The sequence below is a fragment of the Schistocerca serialis genome, chromosome 2, assembly GCF_023864345.2.
Source record: "Schistocerca serialis cubense isolate TAMUIC-IGC-003099 chromosome 2, iqSchSeri2.2, whole genome shotgun sequence".
Classification (NCBI taxonomy): Eukaryota; Metazoa; Arthropoda; class Insecta; order Orthoptera; family Acrididae; genus Schistocerca; species Schistocerca serialis.
Genome location: NC_064639.1, coordinates 358,210,020 through 358,235,054, shown reverse-complemented (window position 1 = coordinate 358,235,054; position 25,035 = coordinate 358,210,020). Strand labels below are relative to the sequence as shown.

Genomic DNA, 25,035 nt, shown 5'->3' with positions numbered 1-25,035 from the left:
AGTAACCATTGCAGTGGCTAAGTAATAATTTAGAAAAGAAAGAGAGAGAGGAGCTGCTGACAAGTTTTGATGGACACAAGAAGAAAGTAGTAGGTTGTTAGATTCTGTACGATTCAGAGAACAATTAGTAGAGAACATATATTACCTGAGGATGATAACAGAATAAGGAAATTATACTGCCTCATTGACTACCCGTGCACCATAAGATAATTTATGGAACTATTGTGTTCTTGTTTCCTTTATTTTGAAAATAATTAAAATAACTACACTGTTGTCCACAATTAAAGCAACAAACTGCTATTTCTCCACCCTGTGTCTAATGTGTGATATAACCATACGAACAGTCAAGAGATGTTGTTAAGATCACGTTCTGCATGGAAGGTGGCAGTCTGATCGATGAACAACCACAACCATTACATCAGGGCACCTGTCAAGCGGGTAGTGTTTGCAGGATAGTCTCAAATCCACAATCGCTGTGTACACAGCCACAGACAGTGCAGTATGGCACAAAGAAGATGCCTACAAACACTCTGCTGTGGAGGGCCATAGGGAGAATGGAAGAAGGAGACTTTGCAGACTGATGTGGTTAGATGGCTTAATGGGAATTGTTCTTTTGTTTCTTGGATGAGGCAACAGTTGATAGAGGCAGAAACTGTATCCCGAAGCCCAGGGCAGGGCTGACTATATGTGGCATCAGAATGAGTGGGCCGTTATTTGGCTGCAAGGACACGACGGTACTGCCTTAGTCCTGCACTGCAACTGGCATCAGACCTCGCAGCATCTCCTGGACATGTTGTATCAAGGCAAATGTGTACAGAAGGCCTCAACAGAATGGCCTTTATTGTTGAAGACCTGCTGTCTGTTTGCATCTGGCATGTCTTCACAAAAGGAAACATCTATAGAGTGGAGCTGTCAACATGCCACCTGGATGGTTGAACAGCGGCCCATCTTTTCACATGAGTCCCAATTTGGCCTGGAGAGTGATCCTCAATTGGATTCGCATCTGGAGGGCATTTGGAACACGATTTCAGGATCTGAACATTGCTGAAAGAGACCAGTATCGAGAAAGGTCCCTAATGGTGTGAGCAGGTATTTTGTTGACCACTCGAACACCTCTTCATGAAATTGTATGGGTGAATCAACAAGATTTAACTGCTGTCAGGTACTGTGAGGAGATCTTGGGACCTCATGAGCAGTTGTTGTGAGGTGCTGTGGGCTCAGACTATGTATTTATGGACGATAATGCGTGACCTCATAGAGCATGAGTGGTTGAGGTTCTTTTGGAAACGGGAAGATATTGCATGCATGGCATGGCCTGCTCACTCTCCCGATTTGAATGCCATAGAGCATGTCTGGGATGCACTAGGGAGATGGGTTGCATCACGTCAGCATGCACCAATCGCTCTCAAAGACCTGTGAGCATCTCTGCAGGAAGGATGGGTGTTATTGCCACAACATGAGATTGATGACATCATTCACAACATGCCCCAACATTGTCAGGCGTCGCATTGGTGCCAGAGATGGTCACACCCCATACTGAGCACATTAAGTAGTTGTCAGAAACTGTGTGCAAATCCATTAAGTTGGAAAAAAGGAAGAACATTTTTGTCTACCGTTATGCATGTTGCATTTGATTATGCTTTGTATTCTTTACATTGTTTCTACTTTACTATCACCTGTTTATACTGTTTGTGGCAAAGTAAATGCAAACTTGCAAAATTTCCAGTTTTTGCTTTAATTTTGGACACCAGAATACATAATTTACAATGCTCCCCATTTTGGCATTAGTTGCGAGAAGCTGACTAGCAGTAAGCATTTTTGGTGAATATTGACATTTTATGTAATTTGTGCAGAGGCTACTCAAGAGGCTGAAGTGTCAAAACGGCGTCGGGACTGGGCCTTCAGTGAAAGGGATAAGATAGTATTGGAAAGAGAGAGCATAAGGACACTCTGTGACCGACTGAGAAAGGAGAGGGATAGAGCAGTCTCTGATCTGGCAGAGGCATTGAGGGACTCTGACGACATTAAAAAGCAGAGGAATGAGGCTTCCAAGGAGTTGAAAGACTTGAAGTAAGTATTTTATGAAATATGTGCTATGTAGGAACTCTTGAATGCCCTCCATTTCTTCACACTGCCAGTAAGCAAACTTTGGAATTACAGTTTATGAAGAATAAATCCAGGCTACATGTTGTCTTCCTCTAACATTTAGATATTTAGCGATACATATTTTTATTTTACTATTACATAGTAAGTTTTACTCAATTTACATAGATTTGAATGTATGTTGTTATAGATCTTATTTGTATAGATTAATAAGTAATATTGTTATAATTTTTCCATGCAACAACAAACAAGAGACTGGAGAGGAACATCATGTCTTTGGTTTACAGGCAAAATAATGAGTTAGTATTAATGCACAGACATTTGAGCATGGACTGCATTATTCAATACAGCTGCTTGATGGGCACTTGTTTGACATATCAAGGAGATTTATTGCAGTTTTAAATACTTATCAGTGAATTATATGCTGTAAAGTTTAAATTAAACTGATGAAGATAAATGCTTAACATTTGATTTATCTTGGGTTGTCTCTGTTCAGCACGTGATAAATGCAGGCAGTCAGAACAGCTTTTACCATTAAGGATAAATAGCTTTGCATGTTATTCAGAATAATTAACCCCCTTTCTCCCTCTCCCCCTCCCCTCCCCCTCCCCCTCCCCCTCCCCTCCCTCTCCCCTCCCCCTCCCCCTCCCCTCCCCCTCCCCTCCCCCTCCCCTCCCCCTCCCCTCCCCCTCCCCTCCCCCTCCCCCTCCCCCTCCCCCTCCCCCTCCCCCTCCCCCTCCCCTCCCCCTCCCCCTCCCCCTCCCCTCCCCATCCCCACCCTCTCCCCCTCCCCCTCCCCCTCCCCCTCCCTCTCCCTCTCCCTCCCCCTCTCCCTCCCTCCTCTTTCTTTTTTAAAAAAAGAAAAGTAAGCCCATGCCTATGGAACCCTAAAATATACCAAAATATGCCAGTACATGTCATTTAACCTTATTGCTAACTTTTTATTTACAGTAAGCTCCAAGGAGCTCCTGAGAGTAGTAATCAGTCTATGTTTGAAACCTATCATAAGCTCTTTTTTACCATCATCTTTTATATAGAGTTTGTGTCAGGCTGTATACAAAATTACTACAAAGTGTACCAGAGACCTCTGACTTTAAGTCAGCATCACATTGCTGTTACATGAAGTAGTATACCTTCCCTCAAAAACTTTCTCCTTCTCCTCTGTCCTCTTTTCTTCTTAGCAATATTTTATAGCTATCATTATTCATTTATTGTCATGGTCCATTCCTCCCATTTATTGTTAAAAAAAATAAAAATAAAAAAAATCTCCTGTGATATTCAGTGGCTGCCATGTCTTGTTGAGCTTTGTTTTGCACATAATTAAACTGTGCACCTGTTAGGCATTTGCTTGTACTACTTCATAAAGATTGTTATGATTCTATTTTATACCTTTTGTCTTTCTTCACATTATGCATTTTTTATTTGAAGATGACATATTTTTTATTCTTTCCAATGCATGTCTGTCTTCATATTCTTCTTTTCTCAAAAAAAAAAAAAAAAATTAATACGTCTACCCACTAAATAAAATGCTTTGAAATTTATAGAGAGAAAATGGAAGCAGAACAGGAGAAGGAAACAAGAATGCAACAGTTCCATGCAATGGGCCATAATCATAGTCATGATTCTGCAATTGATGCTGACATGCAAGAGTGGGAAACTGAGATATTGGACATTGATCTGGTAAGAAAATTTTCTTTTCTTCTGTGTGTTATGCATATTTGAAGAAAATGGTTCTTATTTTGGTTTTAAGATGAGCTTCTGTAGTTAGGTCAGAGAGGGTATAGCATATGCCATATTCCATGCTTCCTGATCATCAACATGGTGGACAGGTTGCTGTGCAAGATGCACTGTAAGACAGATTTAGATGTTAAAATGTCTTTGGCTTTAAATGTTTTAAGCTCATCTCAGACACTTTTGCACTTTTCAAAACTCACAAGTGACATTCTTTGGCAGATTTGGCTATGAAGCCCATCACTATTTCATGTGCAGCCAAGATCTTTTGCAAGATCAATGTCTTAAGAGACAGTAAATGATTAGCAGCAGTTTCTACCTAATTGTCCATTTAATTATAGTGTTAATAATATTTTTACATTTTGGCATAAGAATTCATTGTAGAGTCATTAAATAGTGTGGAAATTTTTCTTAGTTAATAAGTAACTACTGTTTTTGTTATATGCAGAGTGGTTTGGCCTCTGATGATGATCTTGGATTTGATCTCGTTGGTGGTAGAGATGATCCCCAGTACCCAAATGACAGTGGAATATATGTATCATCAATCACAAAAGGCTCAGTGGCAGATGGCAAGCTGAAGTAAGTGCAGCTACTACTTAATTCTTTTTAAATTGTTGTAGATTAAGAAGTGATGCACACAGATGGCAATTTTTTAAATATCTATGCAGTACAGGATTCCATGCAAATAAGTAATAACATATATTTTGTACATAATGACAGTATCATGAAAAGTTGCTACCGGCCACACAGCGGAGATGGTGAGTTGTAGCTAGGCACAACAAATAGGCTGTCAAACAAAGCTTTTGGCCAAACAAGCCTTCATCAGAACAGGCAACATATACACATACACTCACGCAAACACAACACATGCAAACATGGCCACCTTCTCTGGTTGCCAAGGCCAGACTGCCTTTTTTGGAAAGAGCAAGGATTCATGGCGGAGGATAAAAATGCATAAAAAAACTTAAATAATGTAGAAATATGTTCAAAAGATTCTCAAAAATACATCAGAACACTTCGGAAAATTCACAAAATGATGAAGTGGGTGAAGTATGGGGAAACAAGATGAAATCTGAGGGAGTAGGACAATAGTGAAAGGTGAAAACCAACTGAAATTGACGTGAAAACACTGAGAGATAAAACAAAAATAAATAAATAAAAAGATTTTAATGCGGGTTGCAGGTCTGCGGGTGAGTAAGAGTCAAGGAGAGGGACGGGAGATGTGACTAGATTAGGTGAAGTTAGTATGTGTGAGCTGGAATAGAGAGGAGAATGAGTGGGGAGGGTGAGATAAAAGTTAGTGTGGCATAGGAAGGTACAGAAAATTACATGCAAAAATACACAATAGTGACGCAGGAAGAGTGATCAATTTGAAGGTCTAGGATTAATGATATCGACAGGATTAATGTGGGACATGAGATGCTGCACGAACATTCAGTGTGGTCCTGTAGTTGTTTGTTGAGTGTGGCTGAGACAGTTGATACAGTGTGGCTCATAATTAGAGCATGAAATACGATTTGGAAGCTGACAAATGAAAGACAGGAGAGAAGACAAAGAAGGGCAGACACCAAGTATAGTAATGCATTAGGAAATAGTAACAAAGGAAAACAACACTGGGTTATGGGATGGAAGAAAACCATCAGGCAAAATCAAACAATGGAAAATCTGGGATGGAGTTGCTACTCACCAACAAAAAGACTGTCAAATAAAGCTTTTGGCAAAACAGGCCTTCATCACAACACACACACACACACACACACACACACACACACCTGCATTCTCTGACTTCCAAGGCCAGACTGGCCTAAGAAGCCTTCATCGGAACACACACATTCATACAAATGCAGCTCACACACGTGACCACAGTCTTTGGCTGCCAAAGCCAGGCTGTGGTTGTGTGTTTAGGTGTGTGTTCTGATGGAGGCCTGTTTGGTCGAAAGCTTTCTTTGACAGTCTTTTTGTTGTCCCTATCTGCGACTCAACATCTCTACTATATGGTGAGTAGCAATTTTCCTTTTCATAATATTCTTATTATTCCATCCTGGATTTGCCAGTGTTTTATTTTATATGTAAATTATACTTATTCATCAAAGAACAAATAGTTTTCTTTACTGTAACTCACACTTAATATACAGTTCTGGATCTAAGTTTCTTTGGATACTTCTTTTCTTCAGTACCCATTTCCTTCTCTCTGATCCTTTCTTCTACTAATCATTCTTACTCAGTTGTTCTCCAACACACTTCCTCAATCCATCCCTGTACTACCTTCATCATGCTCCATTTCTACCCTATTATTCTTTGCAGTCAGGTCCATAGCTCCCTCTCTCATCCCATCTTACCTATAGCTAGAAGGAGAGCCTCAGGTAAAGGTTGGAAGATGTGATTAGGAGTTAGTGGCAAATCGAAGTTTTCCGAGTTCATCTGTGAAGTGTACTCAGAAGACTCAGTCAATAGGAGTACTATCCACACAATCATATGTGGAGGGGTAAGGAATCCAGTTGAGCACACATTTGTAACTTGAAACATATAATTGAGACCTTGCTTCAGAGCTAACTAGCAAGAAAATCCCTCATTGCCCCCCCCCCCTCCCCTGCTGCCCCCCCCTACTCCCTCTGCTGCCCCTCCCCCCCCCCCCACACGCGCGCACACACACACACACACACACACACACACACACACACACGATCTCACCAAACCACATTGGTACAGCCAACTATGTTGTCTCATCACTGTAGCCCAACTGGTGGCAAGGGCTGTCTCTGGGAGATAAGATCAGAGAAGGAAGGAGGGAAGGGAAGAGTGGAGTGGAGGGAAACAGGGGCTGATGGCTGGAAGGGAGAGGCAGCAACAGTACTGGATAGGATTGTGGGATTGGTGGTGGGCCTACACTCATGCAGGGTAATAAAGTTGCTGTAGTACTCAAAGTATGTGAGTATCCGTTTTTTTTTTTTTTTTTTTTTTTTTTTTTTTGGTGTGGTGGTTACAGATTGCACAGATTGTGAAGCAGACATTGATATTAAATATTTTATGTCCAGCAGTATGTTAAGTCACTAGATGGTCAACTTTAGCAACTTCCAAGCTGTGTCCAAGAGCATATGCTTCAGGGAACAGTTGATTAGTAGTTTTTCACACATAAAAGGCTATGCAGAAGTTCAGGTGGAGTTGATACTTGACAGGTTAATTATCACACTTGTTCCTACTTATTATAGGATATAATATGCCGGTGGCAGGACTAATAAAGGTATGCAGGATGGCTGCATCGAGAAGCCTCATACTTGGGTTTTCCCATTATCATGTGGCAGACATTGGGAGTACCTACACTTCACTGTTACCACATGCAATTTCCTCTGTATATATCACAGTAGACTCACCAGGCTGCTTTCATATCCTGTTCCCTTCTGCCTCTCCCTTTCAGCTGTCAGCTCTCAGTCTCTCTTTCCAGCTGCCTCCCTCCCCCCTCCTTAATTCTTTATTCTTCACATACAATCTGTCTGACATAGCCACAACCTCAGTCGAGCTTCAGGGAAGAGAAAGTGTATTTAATGCCCGCCCCCCCCCCCCCCCCCCACACACACACACACAGAGAGAGAGAGAGAGAGAGAGCGCTCTGAATTTTGAATCTTTGCTTTGGAGTTTCAGTTTAATGATGGACATTGATAGTTTCAGGAAAGTTAATTGCTGTGTGTTTAATGAATTTGTTTCCAGTAGTACATGTTTGACTTATATTATTCTCATGAAAATTTTCCCAGTTTACACTGAGACTTTCTGGAGATTGATCTTTGCATATGGTATACAAGAGCTGCAAATCTCATATAAAGATTTTTTTCACAGAGTACATGACTGTATCAGTCGTGTTAATAACTTGGACTGCAGCAATGTAAGCAAGCGTATGGTGGTTGAGACAGTACGCTCAAGTGGTGGCATTGCCAGCATGGTGGTGCGGCGAAGACGAATTGGGGGCCGCTGTCTGTACACAACACAGGTGTGTCTTATTTACTGTTTTAATACTTTGTTTCTCTGTGTTCTCTGCTTCATTATTGATTGGTACGGTAGTAGCACAGTAAAGTTACACAAGTGAACAACACTGTTACACAAGTGAACAACGCTGGTATCACACTGTTGATATTATGTACCAATATAATGAAAAGGATAGTTGCGAGCTGCGAGAGAGTGTGGTGATGTGTGTGTGTGTGTGTCAGTTGCATTTGCATGAGTGTGTGCATGTGTGTATGTTGTCTATTTTTGACAATGGCGTTGTTGGTGAAAAGCCAACTTTCCACCAGTCTTTCTGTTGTGCCTTTCTGTGACTCAGCATCTCTGCTGTATGGTGAGTAGCAGCTATCCTTTTCATTATATTGTTACATTCCATCCTGGATTTTCCACTGTTGATATTAAGCACTTGAAAGTAAAGCAAAAATTTTCTCTTGAAGTTGCAGTTGAATATGACAGACCATGGCCTCACGTTGGAAACTGGTATTTACATATGCAAAATTACACCCGGCTCTGTAGCAGCAAAAGAGGGAAACTTAGCTGTTGGAGACAGAGTGCTCAGTGTAAGTATATTAATGGCACAGTCATAGATTTATATCCTTCTAGTTTCTTGAGTGTACTGACTCTGGAGAAAAGTTCTATGTCCTTCAAAGTGAAGAAGAGCAGCAACTATAGATCAATATAACATTTGTGTCTCATCATTGTTGTTGGTACAGTCTGAAGTCTCTTACAATCACACACATTGACTTAGCAAGTAAAATGGTATCATCAGAGCAGAGAAGAAAGTCCACAAATATTTATAGTTCCTTCATTTGAGTTCAGAATAACTTCTTCGGGCCGTGAATTTCAGACGTCAGATGTTTTGCTGCCTTGTGTGTGCAACAGCCAAACTTACATCCTCTTTGCTGTCATGTGCTGATCTCTTGTGGAATGGTGGTGAAAATCATTAAGAGAATTCATGCTTGTGAATCACTGATGTGGTGTTTAGCTGATGTGGGTTGTGCACAGTAAATTTATTATGTTGCATTGTTTAGGCCTGTGTATATCTTTGAAGTGATGTGTATTCTAGTGATTACCAGCATGGAATAATGTGAATTAGTTGCAGGTCGTCCATTTTGTTCTTTTGATGCATTTTCTTTAAGCTTTATGTTTTGTTGTGTATAAATTCTGTGTGGAAAAGTTTCTGTAACTTGGATCTGATTGTTTAAAGTTTGTGGAGCAGAAGTAGCAAATGCATATAGTGTACAGATATCAAAGAGTGCTTTCAAGCAAACAAATGCCACTTAAAATTTAAAAAAAAGAAAAAAGCTTAAAACAGGCAGACATTAAAATCAGCATCTCTCCTGCCTACTGTTGTGACAAATAATGCTTTTAGTGTATCTTGTTTATTTTTGTGTGTTTTAATATTGTTTTGGAATTGTCTTTTTCGTGTGTGTGTTACTGCTTTGTACACTTTTCTATGTTTCACAATTTGGCATGTTGATGGAGGGTCAATTTTCTTTCAGATTAATAACAAGACAATGGATGGCTTTAAAAGTGCTCTTGAAGCGATGGCCATATTGGATGAACCTACAGATATCATCACCATAACAACATTGAAGGCCTTATCATCTGTGAATTGTTCTCACTCATGTGGTCACATGCTGAGTATTGAAGAAGAGAGAGGGTATTTTGGTTCATCTAATTCATCATCCAGAGCATTAAAGGAATCCCCCAGTAATGCACAGAAGATGGTAAATCGCTGTTGCCAGACTGAAGGAGAAAAACTTTATGTGACAAATCCATCTCAGGGCGAAGATTTTGTGTCAGACAGGAGGTATATAAATACTACTTTTGGGATAGGAGAGAAAGCTGTGTACAAGGTGACTCCTTCTCCTGTGGAGAAAGGAGGAAATTCTAGGGCTTGGGATATGGTACGAGAAACTATTGACATGGTCAGAGGCCGAAAACATGCCAAAGACAGGAATCACGACTTGCCTGATGAGAAAAAGCATCGCCAGAATCAGTCCCCCAATACTTTTGAGCGAGAGCAAGATGATGCACTGGCAGAACTGGATTCCGTCATTGAAAGTTACCACGGAAAGCCAGTGACATTAAAACGTAGCAGGCGACGTGCGGGTAAAGATGCTGAACGTAATGGAGGAACTTGGCCAAAAGCTCGAAATGGCCCCATTATTGAGCATACCACAGGCACTATTCTTCATCCTCGAAGACATAAAGAAAGGTTACCTCTCGCTGCACTGTTGAATGATCCACCAAAATACTGTTGTCCACCAGCAGACACCTCCCATGAAAGGACAGCCTCTTGCACTGCTGGTTCTTCCAATTACAAAGCAAATTCTCCTGACAATGCAAATATTCACTACAGTAAATCAAGTCAGCTGCTTTCAGGTCAGAAATCATTTACTCCTGCTCCATTTAAGGAGATACTCTGTGAAAAAAATGATAGGATTAGGGGACCATCAGATGCTAGCATTGATTTGTCTGTGAAATCTGGGAATGTGGGGAAAGAGGTGATGGAATATTATGTGAAGAAGAAAAAGTATCCACCAAGTGACAGTGAAGATTCCCACAGCCGTATACATTCCCAGTTGTATGGTGCTGTTAGGTCATATCCGTTTAACCCGTATCCAGTTGCACATCATCATCCACATCCCCATACAGAATCAACTGCCAACAGATACCCATCTCCAACATTGCTTCCTTCATCCCAGAGTGGTGAATCTATTGGAATGACAGATATGAGATCATATTGCTTTGAACCTTCATATGCTCCACCATCACAGGTAAGCACCTTTTATTCATATGGTTGATGTTGCTCACAAGTTGATGTGTGTTGAATTTTATTCCTGAGTGTATTTTAATTTTAACCTCATATAATTTAGCTGAGAAAGAAACTGAGACGCTCTTTTCCTTATGCATAAGTTACTTGTAGCTGCATTTTACACGAACACTGTGTTCACTTTTAGAAAAAGGATCCTCATTGTTGCTGTTTTTATTGTTTGTGAAGTAGTTTGTTATACGCTCAGAACTTATATGAATTAACAAAGGTAAAAACTTTGGAAAGTTGTGCATTTATTCCATTCCTTTATGTAATACGTATTTTTTAATGTGCTTCGACAGGGTTTTCATCACACTCACTCTCCATCTGTAGATCTTCCTTATAAACCACGACCAGTATTGCCAGCTCATTCACATCCAGGATATAGAGGAAATGATGACATGAACATTGGCTATTCGTGCTGTGAGGGTGGAACATTCCCACGAAAAAAAGAAAATCAGAGAATACGGTAAAAATTTCCTAATGAACTTATCTCTCTTCAAATTTCAGCATTGCTGTTGAATGATTGATTGAAGTTACCTCTCTCGTCTTCCAAAGGGTAATGATTTTCAGAAGTAGAAGTATAAGACATTCCAGTGCAGTTGGTTGTATTCTGCAGTCTATCACTGAGAGTGCAATTGTTTTCTTGCTGCCCTCTCCACCACAAAAGGTCATAATTGGAACTGGTGAAAATTGCAGTTGTGTCTAGAGAAAAATTCCATAGTAAACATTGAATTTCTGGCTGTTTTAAGTTGTTGTAAAATAAACAAAAAGAGAAGTAACCCACAAAATTCTTAATTTATTATTTTATTTTTTTGGGGATTGGGGAGGGGGAGAGGGAGTCATTGTTCTGTTACATTGTGAAATTATTAACAAAGTCTGAAGAAGGAATTAAAAGTTTTGTGAAACTGGTGATATTCATAATGAACAGGTTCTCATGCTTTCCTATTTTACTAAAGTAAAACAAAACTGTCTGAACAGGCCTTGAAAGGCCCAATGATACTAACTGACTGCCCTGTCGTCCTCAGCCGATATGCATCACTTGGTGCGGATATGGATGAGCATGTGGTCAGCACACTGCTCCCCCAGCCATTGTCAGTTTTTGTGACCAGAGCCACTATTTCTCAGTCAAATAGCTCCTCAATTGGCTTGCAAGGGCTGAGTGCACCCTGCTTACCAACAGCACTTGGCATACTTGGACAGTCGCCTATTCAAGGTCTTCTCCTAGATATGATGTGGCAGCCTGGTTCCGATAACACACACCTGCTAAAACAGGACGTGTCAGTATGTGATTATTAGCCATTGCCAGCTTACCTGGTGGAAGTCTTGAAAAATCTGTGGCATGGAAGAAATAGGGGCTGCATATGATTCGTTGTAGTGACGTCACAGTTTAACTGGCTTATTGAAATCGTTGGAGAGGTGATACTCATTTAGTTACGCACAAGTTCTGAGCTTGAGAGGAGCTCAGTTGATCAGTTTCTTGTAAGTGCTGGTACAGCTAATAAATGTAATGTGCATGTTAATGGCAGTGAAAGCTATTGACAATTGAATATCCTTCTGGAATATTACAAGCTTGGAGGAGTTTGTGAGAAACAGTGATGTTTCAGATCTGAGTTAGTACAAGGAGTTGGATCAGTGGCAGCTTGTGAATATACATTATGAATGTTCACAGATTTTTAGATTCAAATAAATTTGAGGGTGTGAAATTAATAGCATCTGCTGTATAACAGTTATGCTTATCAACAATGCAACTAAAGGCACCACCAATAATAATATTAGCAAGAAAAGTAGTAGTGATGATGATGATGATGATGATGATGATGATGATGATGATAATAAGATGCGTAACTTATCTGATGAAAGGATTGTTTTTGTGTAATTTTGTTGTTTTGTACATAAGTAAGTACAGTTTAGGGCAATAACAGAATTATGTGTAAGCTTTCGCAGCTCTCAATTTTGCATTTTTGTGTAAGTGAGAGTTTTTGTGCTTTTCCATTTTTTCAAACAAATGTATAAGATCCCTAATAGATATACGAGTTCATGAATTTACTTCCATGCTGAAAATAAGATATTCTTATGCTGCGCCCACACAACAACTTGTGCTAACTGTACACCTCCTTATTAAATGTGCGCTTGTAGTCAAGCTTATTTGTATTCGTCATTATCTCAATTGAAGGATCTATTCGCAGAAGCCCTAGCTCCTCTGCGGCTAACTTTTCCTGGTAAATTACTTTTCTGTTCCCAGAATAAAATTTTCGCTTTGCGCCGATTTGAAACTTCCTGGCAGATTAAAGCTGTGTGCTGGACCGAGACTCGATCTTGGAACCTTTGCCTTTCGCAGGCAAGTGCTCTACCAACTGCGCTACACAAGCACGACTCACGACCTGTCCTCATAGCTTCACTTTTCTGTTAGTATTTAAAATAGATTAAGCATAGTTCATGTTAACATTGCCCATGAAAGTCGATTCCTGCGTAGTAAACAACTAACTGCAAACACACAGTGCTGTTTGTGGAAATGATTAAACTGAAGTAGTAATGTCTACCAACATGTACACTTGACTCAACTACAAAAGAGGTGCCGAGATCCATAAGGGCCTAAAGTGCACCACTGTCGATCCCACATTTAAGTGAATATCACAGAAACCAGTGATAAAGTTTTTTGTGAATTTTCGTGTATACAATGTGGGCTTATAGCACAGATAAACCTGACTCATCATAAGATCAACGGATTTCAGAAGCATGAATAAATGCTACAATCTCACAATCAGTGGTGATGTGCTTTAGGCCCTTATGATTCTCAGTACCTCAAATGCCTTACTGTATGATAAAATTTTTAACTTAATATACTGTAACTCATTCAGAAACCAACAAAATAGGTTTACTGTCAGTACAACTTTAACATATGCTGACATCTGATCCAATTTTACTAGAGTGTATAGTGAGTGTATTAGCACATATCATCCAGCAAGATTTATTCTGAGTGAACGGGGATAAAAGTCTGCTGCAGTGTGCGACCACCTGGCGGCACAGATGTAAACTTGTAGTTGAGTGGCAAGGGCGAGCTGTGCACATCATGAACCTACACATTGTTTGTCAAATCTGTATGTATTTGGCCAGTAAGGCTATTACGTCACACGAGTTGCGCATTCACATAAGCTTCTTAAAATGTGCACAACTGAACGTGTGCTCACGAGCCTGATGACAAGCTTCATGGAGTCTAGGAGCAGTAACACGGTAGATTTAAGTTCTGTATCTTTCAGATTGTAGCATCTATATTACATTTTAAGAGCATTCATGGAAAAATAACCAATAAATCTGCAAGGTGTCGAAAATAAAATACTGAGATAGAATGTGATAAATTTGTTCTGAAAACAAAGTTTGTGTGAGAGTTCAATACGGTGACCATGGGTCCTCATCAGTTATGTGTATAGATGGTTTGTTGTGTACTTTTAAGTTCTCCAAATTCTGACTTATTTACAAATATAAAATTAAGTAAAGAATGTGATAGATGAATGAAAACTGGGACTCCATTAAGGGTACAGGGTACTTATGAATAGTGGAAAAATTGAAATTTTTTATGACTTTATTAAATTCTATAGTCTTTCCTGATTACATTGATATATACATTATAGGGTTTCAAATGAAAAATATGTACCAAATTTTAAAGTTACGGTCATGTATGCCGCCACACCCCCTTTATTTCTGTCACAGAAATCAGTATTATTTAAAAAGAACTGTGAACTTTCTGTTTCTAGTGATTATACATATGATTCATTGTATATGTTGGTAACAGTGCAGTTTTCTAGTGTCTGTAAATTATTATCTTTGCTAGTATTTACTTTTGTTTCGCTGAAGCAGTTTGTTCAGATCTTACTAAATGTTTGTTGCCAAAATGCTGCATACACTCCTGGAAATTGAAATAAGAACACCGTGAATTCATTGTCCCAGGAAGGGGAAACTTTATTGACACATTCCTGGGGTCAGATACATCACATGATCACACTGACAGAACCACAGGCACATAGACACAGGCAACAGAGCATGCACAATGTCGGCACTAGTACAGCGTATATCCACCTTTCGCAGCAATGCAGGCTGCTATTCTCCCATGGAGACGATCGTAGAGATGCTGGATGTAGTCCTGTGGAACGGCTTGCCATGCCATTTCCACCTGGCGGCTCAGTTGGACCAGCGTTCGTGCTGGACGTGCAGACCGCGTGAGACGACGCTTCATCCAGTCCCAAACATGCTCAATGGGGGACAGATCCGGAGATCTTGCTGGCCAGGGTAGTTGACTTACACCTTCTAGAGCACGTTGGGTGGCACGGAATACATGCGGACGTGCATTGTCCTGTTGGAACAGCAAGTTCCCTTGCCGGTCTAGGAATGGTAGAACGATGGGTTCGATGACGGTTTGGATGTACCGTGCACTATTCAGTGTCCCCTCGACGATCACCAGTGGTGTACGGCCAGTGTAGGAGATCGCTCCCCACACCATGATGCCGGGTGTTGTCCCTGTGTGCCTCGGTCGTATGCAGTCCTGATTGTGGCGCTCACCTGCACGGCGCCAAACACGCATATGACCATCATTGGCACCAAGGCAGAAGCGACTCTCATCGCTGAAGACGACACGTCTCCATTCGTCCCTCCATTCACGCCTGTCGCGACACCACTGGAGGCGGGCTGCACGATGTTGGGGCGTGAGCGGAAGACGGCCTAACGGTGTGCGGGACCGTAGCCCAGCTTCATGGAGACGGTTGCGAATGGTCCTCGCCGATACCCCAGGAGCAACAGTGTCCCTAATTTGCTGGGAAGTGGCGGTGCGGTCCCCTACGGCACTGCGTAGGATCCTACGGTCTTGGCGTGCATCCGTGCGTCGCTGCGGTCCGGTCCCAGGTCGACGGGCACGTGCACCTTCCGCCGACCACTGGCGACAACATCGATGTACTGTGGAGACCTCACGCCCCACGTGTTGAGCAATTCGGCGGTACGTCCACCCGGCCTCCCGCATGCCCACTATACGCCCTCGCTGATAGTCCGTCAACTGCACATACGGTTCACGTCCAGGCTGTCGCGGCATGCTACCAGTGTTAAAGACTGCGATGGAGCTCCGTATGCCACGGCAAACTGGCTGACACTGACGGCGGCGGTGCACAAATGCTGCGCAGCTAGCGCCATTCGACGGCCAACACCGCGGTTCCTAGTGTGTCCGCTGTGCCGTGCGTGTGATCATTGCTTGTACAGCCCTCTCGCAGTGTCCGGAGCAAGTATGGTGGGTCTGACACACCGGTGTCAATGTGTTCTTTTTTCCATTTCCAGGAGTGTATATTTGTGGAAGTACACATCCTTTAGTGTGCAATAAATATGAACACGCATCAAGAAATTAGATAAAAGGAAATTCTGTGGTAACCAGTTAACAAACAAAGCAAGCCACACTGCTGAAAGTTACCTATGTATCAGTTCTTCTGGGAAGAAACTCCCACATGGTACGCCTCGTGGTGATTCAAATTTTTTCATTAACAGTGATGCTGTTTGTAGCGGATTTGTTGTTGTTGTTGTTGTTGGTGTTGGTGATGATGATGATGTGGGCATCTTATCTTCTTTGATAAAGGAAGTGGCGAAATGTAAGCAATGTGTTGGTGTAGGCTGTCTGGAAATAACTGAACAACAGAGTAGCAGGAAGGGTTTAGCGTCAAAATTTGTTGTTTTTTGTAGATCCTGCAATAAATCTACCTCGAAAATGACTTCAAACATTGTGCATAATTCATATGATGTGAATTTGAAGTTAGTGTATGCAATTCGTGCAATAGGAAAAGGAAAAAAGGCTGATCAAACATTTTGTGGTTTGATGGACCCTCCTCCTCTTTCTCCAGCAAGTACATAAAAATACTTTTAGGCACCTTGATGATTGTGTCTAAAGCATCTATGAAATGTGCAGTAGAAGAAACTGTAAATATTAGTGGAACCGGGGACATTACTGTTGCACTTGATGGGACGTGGCAACATCGAGGACATCGTTCCGTGAATGGTGTTGCAAGTGCTACTTCTCTGGAGAATGGAAAAGTTGTTGATGTTGAGTGCTTATCTAAGTACTGCCACACCTGCCGTGGTAACACTGAAGGACGTATTGAACATCAGTGTTCTAAGAATTATGATGGTTACAGTGGAGGTATGGAGTGTGATGGAGCTCTAAACATATTTCAGAGGTCAGTGCCCTTTTATAATGTTAGAAATATGATGCACCTAGGCAATGGGGACTCTAAAGCTTTCAATAAAATTAATGAGTTCAATGTTTATGGTGATATCGTGGTAACAAAACTGGAACATTTGAAAAAGAACATTTGAAAAAGTGGATGGGTGCTAGATTGAGGAAGCTATGAAGAGAAATGAAAGGAAAGTTGCTATCTGATGGAAAATCTCTGTCTGGCCGAGGCAGATTGACAGAAACTGAAATAGACCTTCTTCAGAGTTATTATGGACTGGCCATTAGACGAACTGCACATCTGAATGATGTTACACCAATGAGAAAAGCTGTATGGGCCACCTACTTTTGATAGGTTGTCCATAGATGACCACCCTGTTAATGGATTTTGCTCTAAAGGAGCTGATACTTGGTGTGGTTACCAAAAGGCAAAAGAAAGTGGTCAGATATACCATCATAAGCATTGTCTTCCCGAGCCTGTTAGGAATGAAATAAAACCAATTTTTAGAGACCTAAGTGACCCTGTTTTGCGGAGTAAATGTCTTCATGGGGGCACTCACAATGCAAATGAAAGTTTCAACCATTGCATATGGGAAAGATGACACAAGAATGTTTTTGTAGGACTAAATACATTGAAAGTTGGTGTACTAGATGCAGTGATATTTTTCAATGATGGAGTGATAGGAAGGTTGGAAGTCCTGCTCACATGTGACAGACAACGAGGGCATGAAGCTGAAAGATTTGCTCTTCAAGTTACGAAAGAAGCAGGAAGTGCTAAAAGGAATGCCAAGAGGAAGCTTGAAGATGAAGAAATGCTGCAGGATGAAGACTGTGCTTCAGAAATGTTCTGAGGCACAGTTTAATTGGACTTACATCTTCATTCACAATTTCCTGCAAGTTGTATTTTTGAGAATTCAGGTACGAATATTTCCAAAGTTGATAAAGCATTGCTCTAATTTTTTTCTGTAACCTGCGATAGTCCATACTTATCTAGTAGACCTAAACTTTATTACAGAATCAACTAAATTATAGAAAAAATAAAATTTTTATTAGGGAAAAAATTATAAAAATTAAAATGTAAGATGTATTTTTTTATCCTTGTAATATGCATAATGGGGGAATTAAATAGGTCTAGTATCTCAGTCATCATGTCATGCATATCTGGTAAAAATTTGATCTTCTAATGTGTAACATTGGATTAAATGGTACCTCAATTTGAGGAAGCATTTTGGAAAAAAATTACATCCATTTTTTGTTATTTTTTTTAATAAGTCTAAGCTGGTTCAAATATATTCGAAATACTTCTAATTTGTGTAAAAAGTGTGCTGCATTACCTGATATCAACCAAAAATCTGTAAAACATGTACATTATAAACAGTGCCCCAAAGAAATAGGTGTTGATTTTTATGTAATATTGAGTCAGAAAAGTACCCTGTATCCTTAAAGAGGATGAAAATTGATGCAAGAACAATCTTCAGTCTCGTTATCCTTTTTTACTTGTAACTATTAAGATTTTGTGCATTCTGGTCTGAGCTGCTGAAGATGACGGTCATGTATGCATGAGGTGTGGTTGCTTGTGTGAATGATGTGTGCATTTCTTTTTCTGAAAAAGGCTTTGGCTCAAAGCTAAATGTGTAACACTCTTTTCGTTGTGCCTGTCTGCAACTTAATGTGTCACCTTTGTGGTGAGTAGCAATCTGTCTTTTCCTTATATTGTTGATATTCCAATCTGGAGTCTCCATTTTAAGATTTTGTTGTGTGTGTGTGTATGTGTGTGTGTGTGTGTGTGTGTGTGTCTGTGTCTGTAACCCCACATAGTTGATATTTACTATAGTCGTTTTTTGTTGTATTTAGTTTCTTTCCATATCATGTGTTCAATCTTTCAACACTTGAATGATCGAAGTAACACCTTGTAAAATGTTATAATTTAGTAAGTTTGAATATTATTGTAAAAATTACAGAATCCCATCAAACCCCAGTGTGACAAGCAAAAGCAGTGCAGGAAAAGTATCAACTGGCAGCATTGAAAGAGCTTCAGACAGAGGCAGTCCCATGCCGACATTTCTGGTAGAAGTCTTGAGTCCTGGTCATAGAGAAAACAAGAGAAATTCTTTGCCTGACTATTGTTACTCACGGAAGTAAGTTCAGTGTTTCTCTTTAATTGTGGATTTGTATAATGTAAAGATATTTTATTTGTTGCATTGTTTTCTCCATCTCTGTTTGTGTTGTTCTGTGTTACACATTCTTGAAATAAAAAAATTAAGAAGTAGAGGTAACAATCAACCGAAAAACAGAGATGCTGTGTCATGAAAAGATACATAAATAAAACAGAACTTTACTATATTTTGGGTGAATCCTTCTTCAGGACTAAAGAGTACACAAACATATCACACATACACTTCTATGGCTACCCTGTCCCGGCTGACTATATTGTGCCACATCTGCAACTTGACTTACACAGTTGGGTTGCCTTGCCGACACAGCAATATATACAGTCTTCAACACATTTCCAAGTATTATTGAGTGTCTATGAGGCAATAATGTACCATTTAAATGTAAGCTAAAGGAGTTCTTGCTTGAAAAATGTTTCTGTTCTCTAGATGAATTCTTTAGTGGAGATGGTGGGTTGGTACCTACATATGTAGCATTTCTCGATAAGTTTAATAAACACAATAGATACACATAAGAGAGACTTGAGTCATCAGTAATACATACCACTTCACTATTTACAACAATCTGTCAATGCTAGAATAACTTTTGTATTATGCAACTGTAGAAATCCTGTCGTTATGAGGCAAAGAACTCATCGCGCCATCTTCGGAGCGCACTTTCATCCGGAAAGGAAGTTCCTTGAACATTATTCAGTAGAGAGCAGAAAAGGTGAAACTCTGAGGACACAAAATCGGGTGAATAAGGTGTATGCAGAATGACTTCCCAACCAACTCCTGTATAGTGCTTTTTGTCAGTCTAGCAGAATGTGGATAGGGACTGTCGTGGAGTACCATCAGTTCTCGCAGTCATTCTGGCCGTTATTCTTAGATTGCATCTACAAGATGTCTCAGCTGTTGAGAGTAAATATCAGCAGCAATGGTGACAACTTGGGGAAGCAATTCGTAGTGCACCAATCCAGCGCTGTTTCACTAGGTGCATAACATTATCTTTTGTGGATGGGGGCAGGTCTTTGTACAGGGAATTGCTGTTTTGTTTGGGCTCAGTCATTCCTTTCTTTTCATTATGTTAGTATAAAGACACAATTTATTGTCACCAATTAGGATACTGGATAGGGTTCTGGCGCTGCAGTCCGGAACCGCGGGACTGCTACGGTCGCAGGTTCGAATCCTGCCTCGGGCATGGATGTGTGGGATGTCCTTAGGTTAGTTAGGTTTAAGTAGTTATAAGTTCTAGGGGACTATGACCTAAGATGTTGAGTCCCATAGTGCTCAGAGCCATTTTTGTTACTGGATAGGGATAGCTGGAGTTGTTTATGAGCAAGCAGAGATGCACATATGGGCAGCTGCTGAATTTCGTGATTTTGGCTTAGAGCATGCAGTACCCATACACCTAATTTTTGAACCTTCCCCATGACATGCAACTGTTGCTTGATGGTGGAATGGTCACAGTTCATCTAATTGCCTCTTCTCAAGTACACTGATGTGGATAATTATGGATCAATATGTTTAAACGATATTCATCAAATCCCAAAGGTCTTCCTGAATGTGGAGAGTCACAGTGATCCTCCTCAAAATGAGAAAATCATTTTCTTCTCATGCTCTGTCCAGTGGTATTATCCCCATACAGGGCACAAATATTTCTCGCTGCCTTCGCTGCAGTCATCCCTCACCTAAATACAAACAGAAGAGTATGTCAGATTTCTCCTCTTGGCACTCCATTTTCTAGTGCCTACAGCTCCACTCACTATCTCAAAATGACAAAGTAACAATATACAAACTCAAATAGCAGCAGTGAACTACAAATAAAAAATGACAGTTGGTAAATAAACCCACAGCAACTGGACGATTAGCATGCAAAAGAAAAACTCTACAAAGTTATGCACCAGCCTAATAGAAAAAATTATTTCCAATGTGTTTCCATGGAGACCTGCTTTAACATGTCTTGCTGCTTTAAATGCATTAATTTGTGTTCTGCATGTCAAGATGGTCTTTCTTACTTTACAAAAACTGTATAAATAAATCTGAAATTTACTATTTCCTAATTTGTATTCTTAATCTTTGTGGTCCTTAATGACATTAACATAACAATGAATTAAATGTTTTGACTTGTCCTATATCCAAGAGTTACCAAACATCTGGAATATGTATTGCAATAAATAAATAAAATAGAAAATGAATAGTCGGAACAACCTAACTTTGTGTGTGTGTGTGTGTGTGTGTGTGTGTGTGTGTGTGTGTGCGTGTACGTGCACGTGCACTTGCACTCTGAAAACAGCAGAGTTGTATAAAAACTTGAAGTAATAAATTGGAAAAAAGAAAGAAAGCAAGTGTACCAAATACTGAGCAGTCACTGTTCTCTCTCTTACACAAGAGGGAAAACGGTGACTTCTCAGTATTTGGTTTACTTCTTTGAAGTAGCTATAATAGGTGTTTCTGTCTATTAATGTTTAACCTGGTTCATTCCGCATCACTGGAAGCTCTCCTTGATGATAGCATTCACTGAAAATGATATGGGAATGAGAGTGAGATTTTGTCTAGGACTCCTTTATGATTTCTTTCTGTATTCCTCTAATTTTCAGATGCATTCTTTTTGACCACACTGTACTTGTCTATTTATTTACTGTTCCCTTATCCCTAATAAAGCTGTCAAAGAATTTGTTGTTTGGGACCTTTTTTTCTAATTTTGTTACCATAATATGACACTACCAGTTTGGTATTATAGCCCGCGCACTTTGCACCAAAATGTCATCCACCATCTGTTTACTGCTGTAAAAATTTCCAGTGCATCTTCAGGGAAACATTTCTTGTTTTTGCCCCTAATATGGCAGCTGATAACATTTGCAGAACTAAAGGATCCTTCTGCTTTATAGTGGCAGTGCTTTTACCCCTTATTGAGGTATTTCTCAAAGTCAGTTGCTTGTAGCTGAAATGCCAGTTGCTTAGTCTACTTTCTGACTGCAGCAGAGTTTGTCAAAACACAGAGTGATTCACCGTTGTTTTTAATGAAGTGAAAATAATGTCTGTTTCTTGCATCAAATGGTAATTTAACTGAATTCTGTAATTTTTACAGACCTGCACCTGGAGAATTGAGAAGAGTGCACATAGATAAATCAGCTGAACCGTTAGGAATTCAGATTTCCTGTTTAGAAAGTGGCGGTGTGTTTGTATCTACTGTGAGTGAGCATAGCCTGGCTTCACAAGTTGGTTTGCAGGTGAGTGTAGCTTGGGAACTGAAAACACACTGTGCTTTTCCAGTGACTATACAATATGATTGAATGTTCTCATTTCACGTTCTTTCCTTGTTCTGCCTGCTATTGCACCTTTAACATAACTTGCTCACTGGTTGTAGTACCTCACACTGCAGAGTTCATTGAACTCCACTGTTATACACATTTCTGGTGGCTCCATTATTCATTATATGATAAACTTATCTCTGTAAGTTAACTCGTGTAAGGGCAGATGGGCAGTCATTGAAGAAACATGGTTCCGAGTGTTGTCATGCTTATGAAAGCCATAGCCTCTTTAGAACTAGAGTAGAGAACCAAGCCATGGGAAATAGGAAAGCAATGGTAACAACTCACAATATAGTTGAAGTGCTGAGTCATCAGTAGGAATATGACTAAAACTGAAAATGTTACTAGCTTTCAGATGAATCCTCCCTCAGAAGTAAACATACATACATCTTTACAGCTTCAATGTCGTTGCTGACTACATTGTAGCCAGCAAGGCCAGTGTAGCTGTGCAGGTGTGTGTGTGTGTGTGTGTGTGTGTGTGTGTGTGTGTGTGTGTGTGTTTGTGTTTGTGTTTGTGTTTGTTTTCGTGTTTTCTCTGTCTCTGAAGAATAATTCATTTGAAAGCTAGCAATGATTTCACTATTATTGATGTGCCTATCAACAACACAACACATCACCTATATAGTGAGTTTTTACCCCTACAAGTTCTATGCACAATAGTAAAATGATTAATTAATGGCACAAGAAGAAATTAGGGACAAAATAATGTTTACAATTTAATTATTATGAGAATGACTTCTTAAGATGACTCCTCTTAGTCAGTACTAACTTCACTAGCATAATTGGCACTGTATTTTATTTACTTCATTCTGGATAAAGTCTAAAGTTACTTGTTCAAACAAGAATCAACAATACTACTTTCAAACAGTTGTGGAAATATACTGGATTAATGTTAAGTAAGAACATAAAATTATCTTTTCATGTCACTTTCAAGTTGAGATGATGTCATACACTTTGATACACCCCCCTCAAAACTAGATTTTACATGCTATTTTGGACAATGCTTTATATGGGTTAAGCTCTATAAAGCTTTACTAACAAATACACACTGCTTGTTAATATTAACCTACGTGCAGTTTCTCTAAGAGCTGGTGCCCATATATTCCACTTTTTGAAATTTATTACAGGTTGGAGACCAGTTGCTTGAGGTGTGTGGCATAAATATGCGGAGTGCCACATACCAGTTAGCAGCTAGTGTTCTTCGGCAGTGTGGAAACTCTATTACTATGCTGGTGCAGTACAGCCCAGACAGTAAGTGTAATTGATTTTATCCATTTACAAATTTACAAGATGAGTAATACTAATTGTGTACAAACATTACTTTTATCAATTTTTCATTCTTCTGTTGTAGGAAGGTTCTGGTAAAATGTAAATGCTTTTGGATTAAAGGAGACTATTCACCAAAAAGCAGAAGCATCACATCTTCAATAGGCACACACAAAAGAAAGAAGCCATGTTACATTTTGGAATAATTCTTTTTCGGACTAGAGTAAAATACACACAGAAGATGCACACATACACATGCTTACATATATGCACCTGTTCCCTACATGGTGCTGGCAGGACAAACAGTGCCAGTTCTGCATTTTGACGGGTGGAAAAGGTTGTGCTGGGGGATGTGTCAGGTGGGGTGCATAGTAGGAGAGGGATTGAGAGTGGGTGGCTAATGGCTCAGAGGGAGGTAACCGTTTGCTGGCTAGGAATGCGAGAAGGAGGGTGGAAGGTACGTGGGCTAGGCACATGAAGTGCAGTTGCCGGATCCGTTGTGGAGTGGAACACTTTTAAGGGGATATGGGAACACAAATAGGTATGGGGTCAAAGAACAGGAGAGGGGAAACTCCAGTCCTGTTACAGGCTTACCTCACCCAACAAAGCTGGGCCAACTGTGAAAGCAGCCAAGTCATATACCACCTCGGCTGCAAACACCACAAAGCTTCTTGTGTCAGTATGACTGCCAGTCAGCTTTCCACCAGGATAACTGGCCACTGCCAAACTGTAATCCATACTCACCAAAACCCACAATCCCAACAGTCCTGGACACGCAATTGTAGCTCGCTGTTGTGCTCCCACTGAAAGAATTTCTGCTCTTGTTGACAAACTCCTCCAACCAATTGCCTGATATCTTGCCTCCCATAACAAAGATTCTAACTACTTCCTTCACTGACTCTCCACCATCCCCACCCCTTTACCTCCTGAATCTCTACTCATCACTGTTGATGCCACCTCCCTATACACCAACATCCACCATGGCCATAGCCTTGCCATTATTGAACACTACCTCTCCTAACGTCCTTCAGACTCCAAATCCACTACCCATTTCCTTACACACCTTACTAACTGTATCCTGACTCGCAACTTCGTCTCCTTTCATGGGAAGGTATACAAATAAATTCGTGGCATAGCCATGGGCACCTGGATGATACCCTTGTATGCTAACCTGTAACAGGCCATCTAGAGGAAAGCTACTTTGCATCCCAAAACTCCCAACCCCTAGTCTGGTTCAGGTGATAACTTCATGATCTGGACTCGTGGCCAAGCCACCTCATCCTCGTTCCTTCAGAACACCTCCTCTCCAATCTGGGGTACTCCTCAACCCAATGTGTCACATTCCTGGAGCCTGCCCTCTGCATTTCAACAGCTGTCATCACTTTCACACAAGAAAAACTCTCTCATATGACCTAGCAACAAGTGGGTGACGTAGCTGCAGTGATCAGAACTCCCTTG

The 25,035-nt window shown here is 40.4% G+C and overlaps 1 protein-coding gene across 1 annotated transcript in view; it reads left to right on the top strand.

The window, feature by feature from the left end:
• Positions 1 to 25,035, top strand: part of LOC126457169 (disks large homolog 5-like) — a gene marked incomplete in the record, with an annotated part of 184,697 nt that overhangs the window by 78,588 nt on the left and 81,074 nt on the right. Inside the window, 10 exon segments of the mRNA XM_050093253.1 lie at positions 1,854 to 2,070; positions 3,648 to 3,783; positions 4,283 to 4,413; positions 7,666 to 7,816; positions 8,265 to 8,387; positions 9,330 to 10,610; positions 10,948 to 11,114; positions 18,809 to 18,985; positions 22,089 to 22,230; positions 23,439 to 23,562. Of these exon segments, the coding sequence (XP_049949210.1) occupies positions 1,854 to 2,070; positions 3,648 to 3,783; positions 4,283 to 4,413; positions 7,666 to 7,816; positions 8,265 to 8,387; positions 9,330 to 10,610; positions 10,948 to 11,114; positions 18,809 to 18,985; positions 22,089 to 22,230; positions 23,439 to 23,562 (2,649 nt within the window).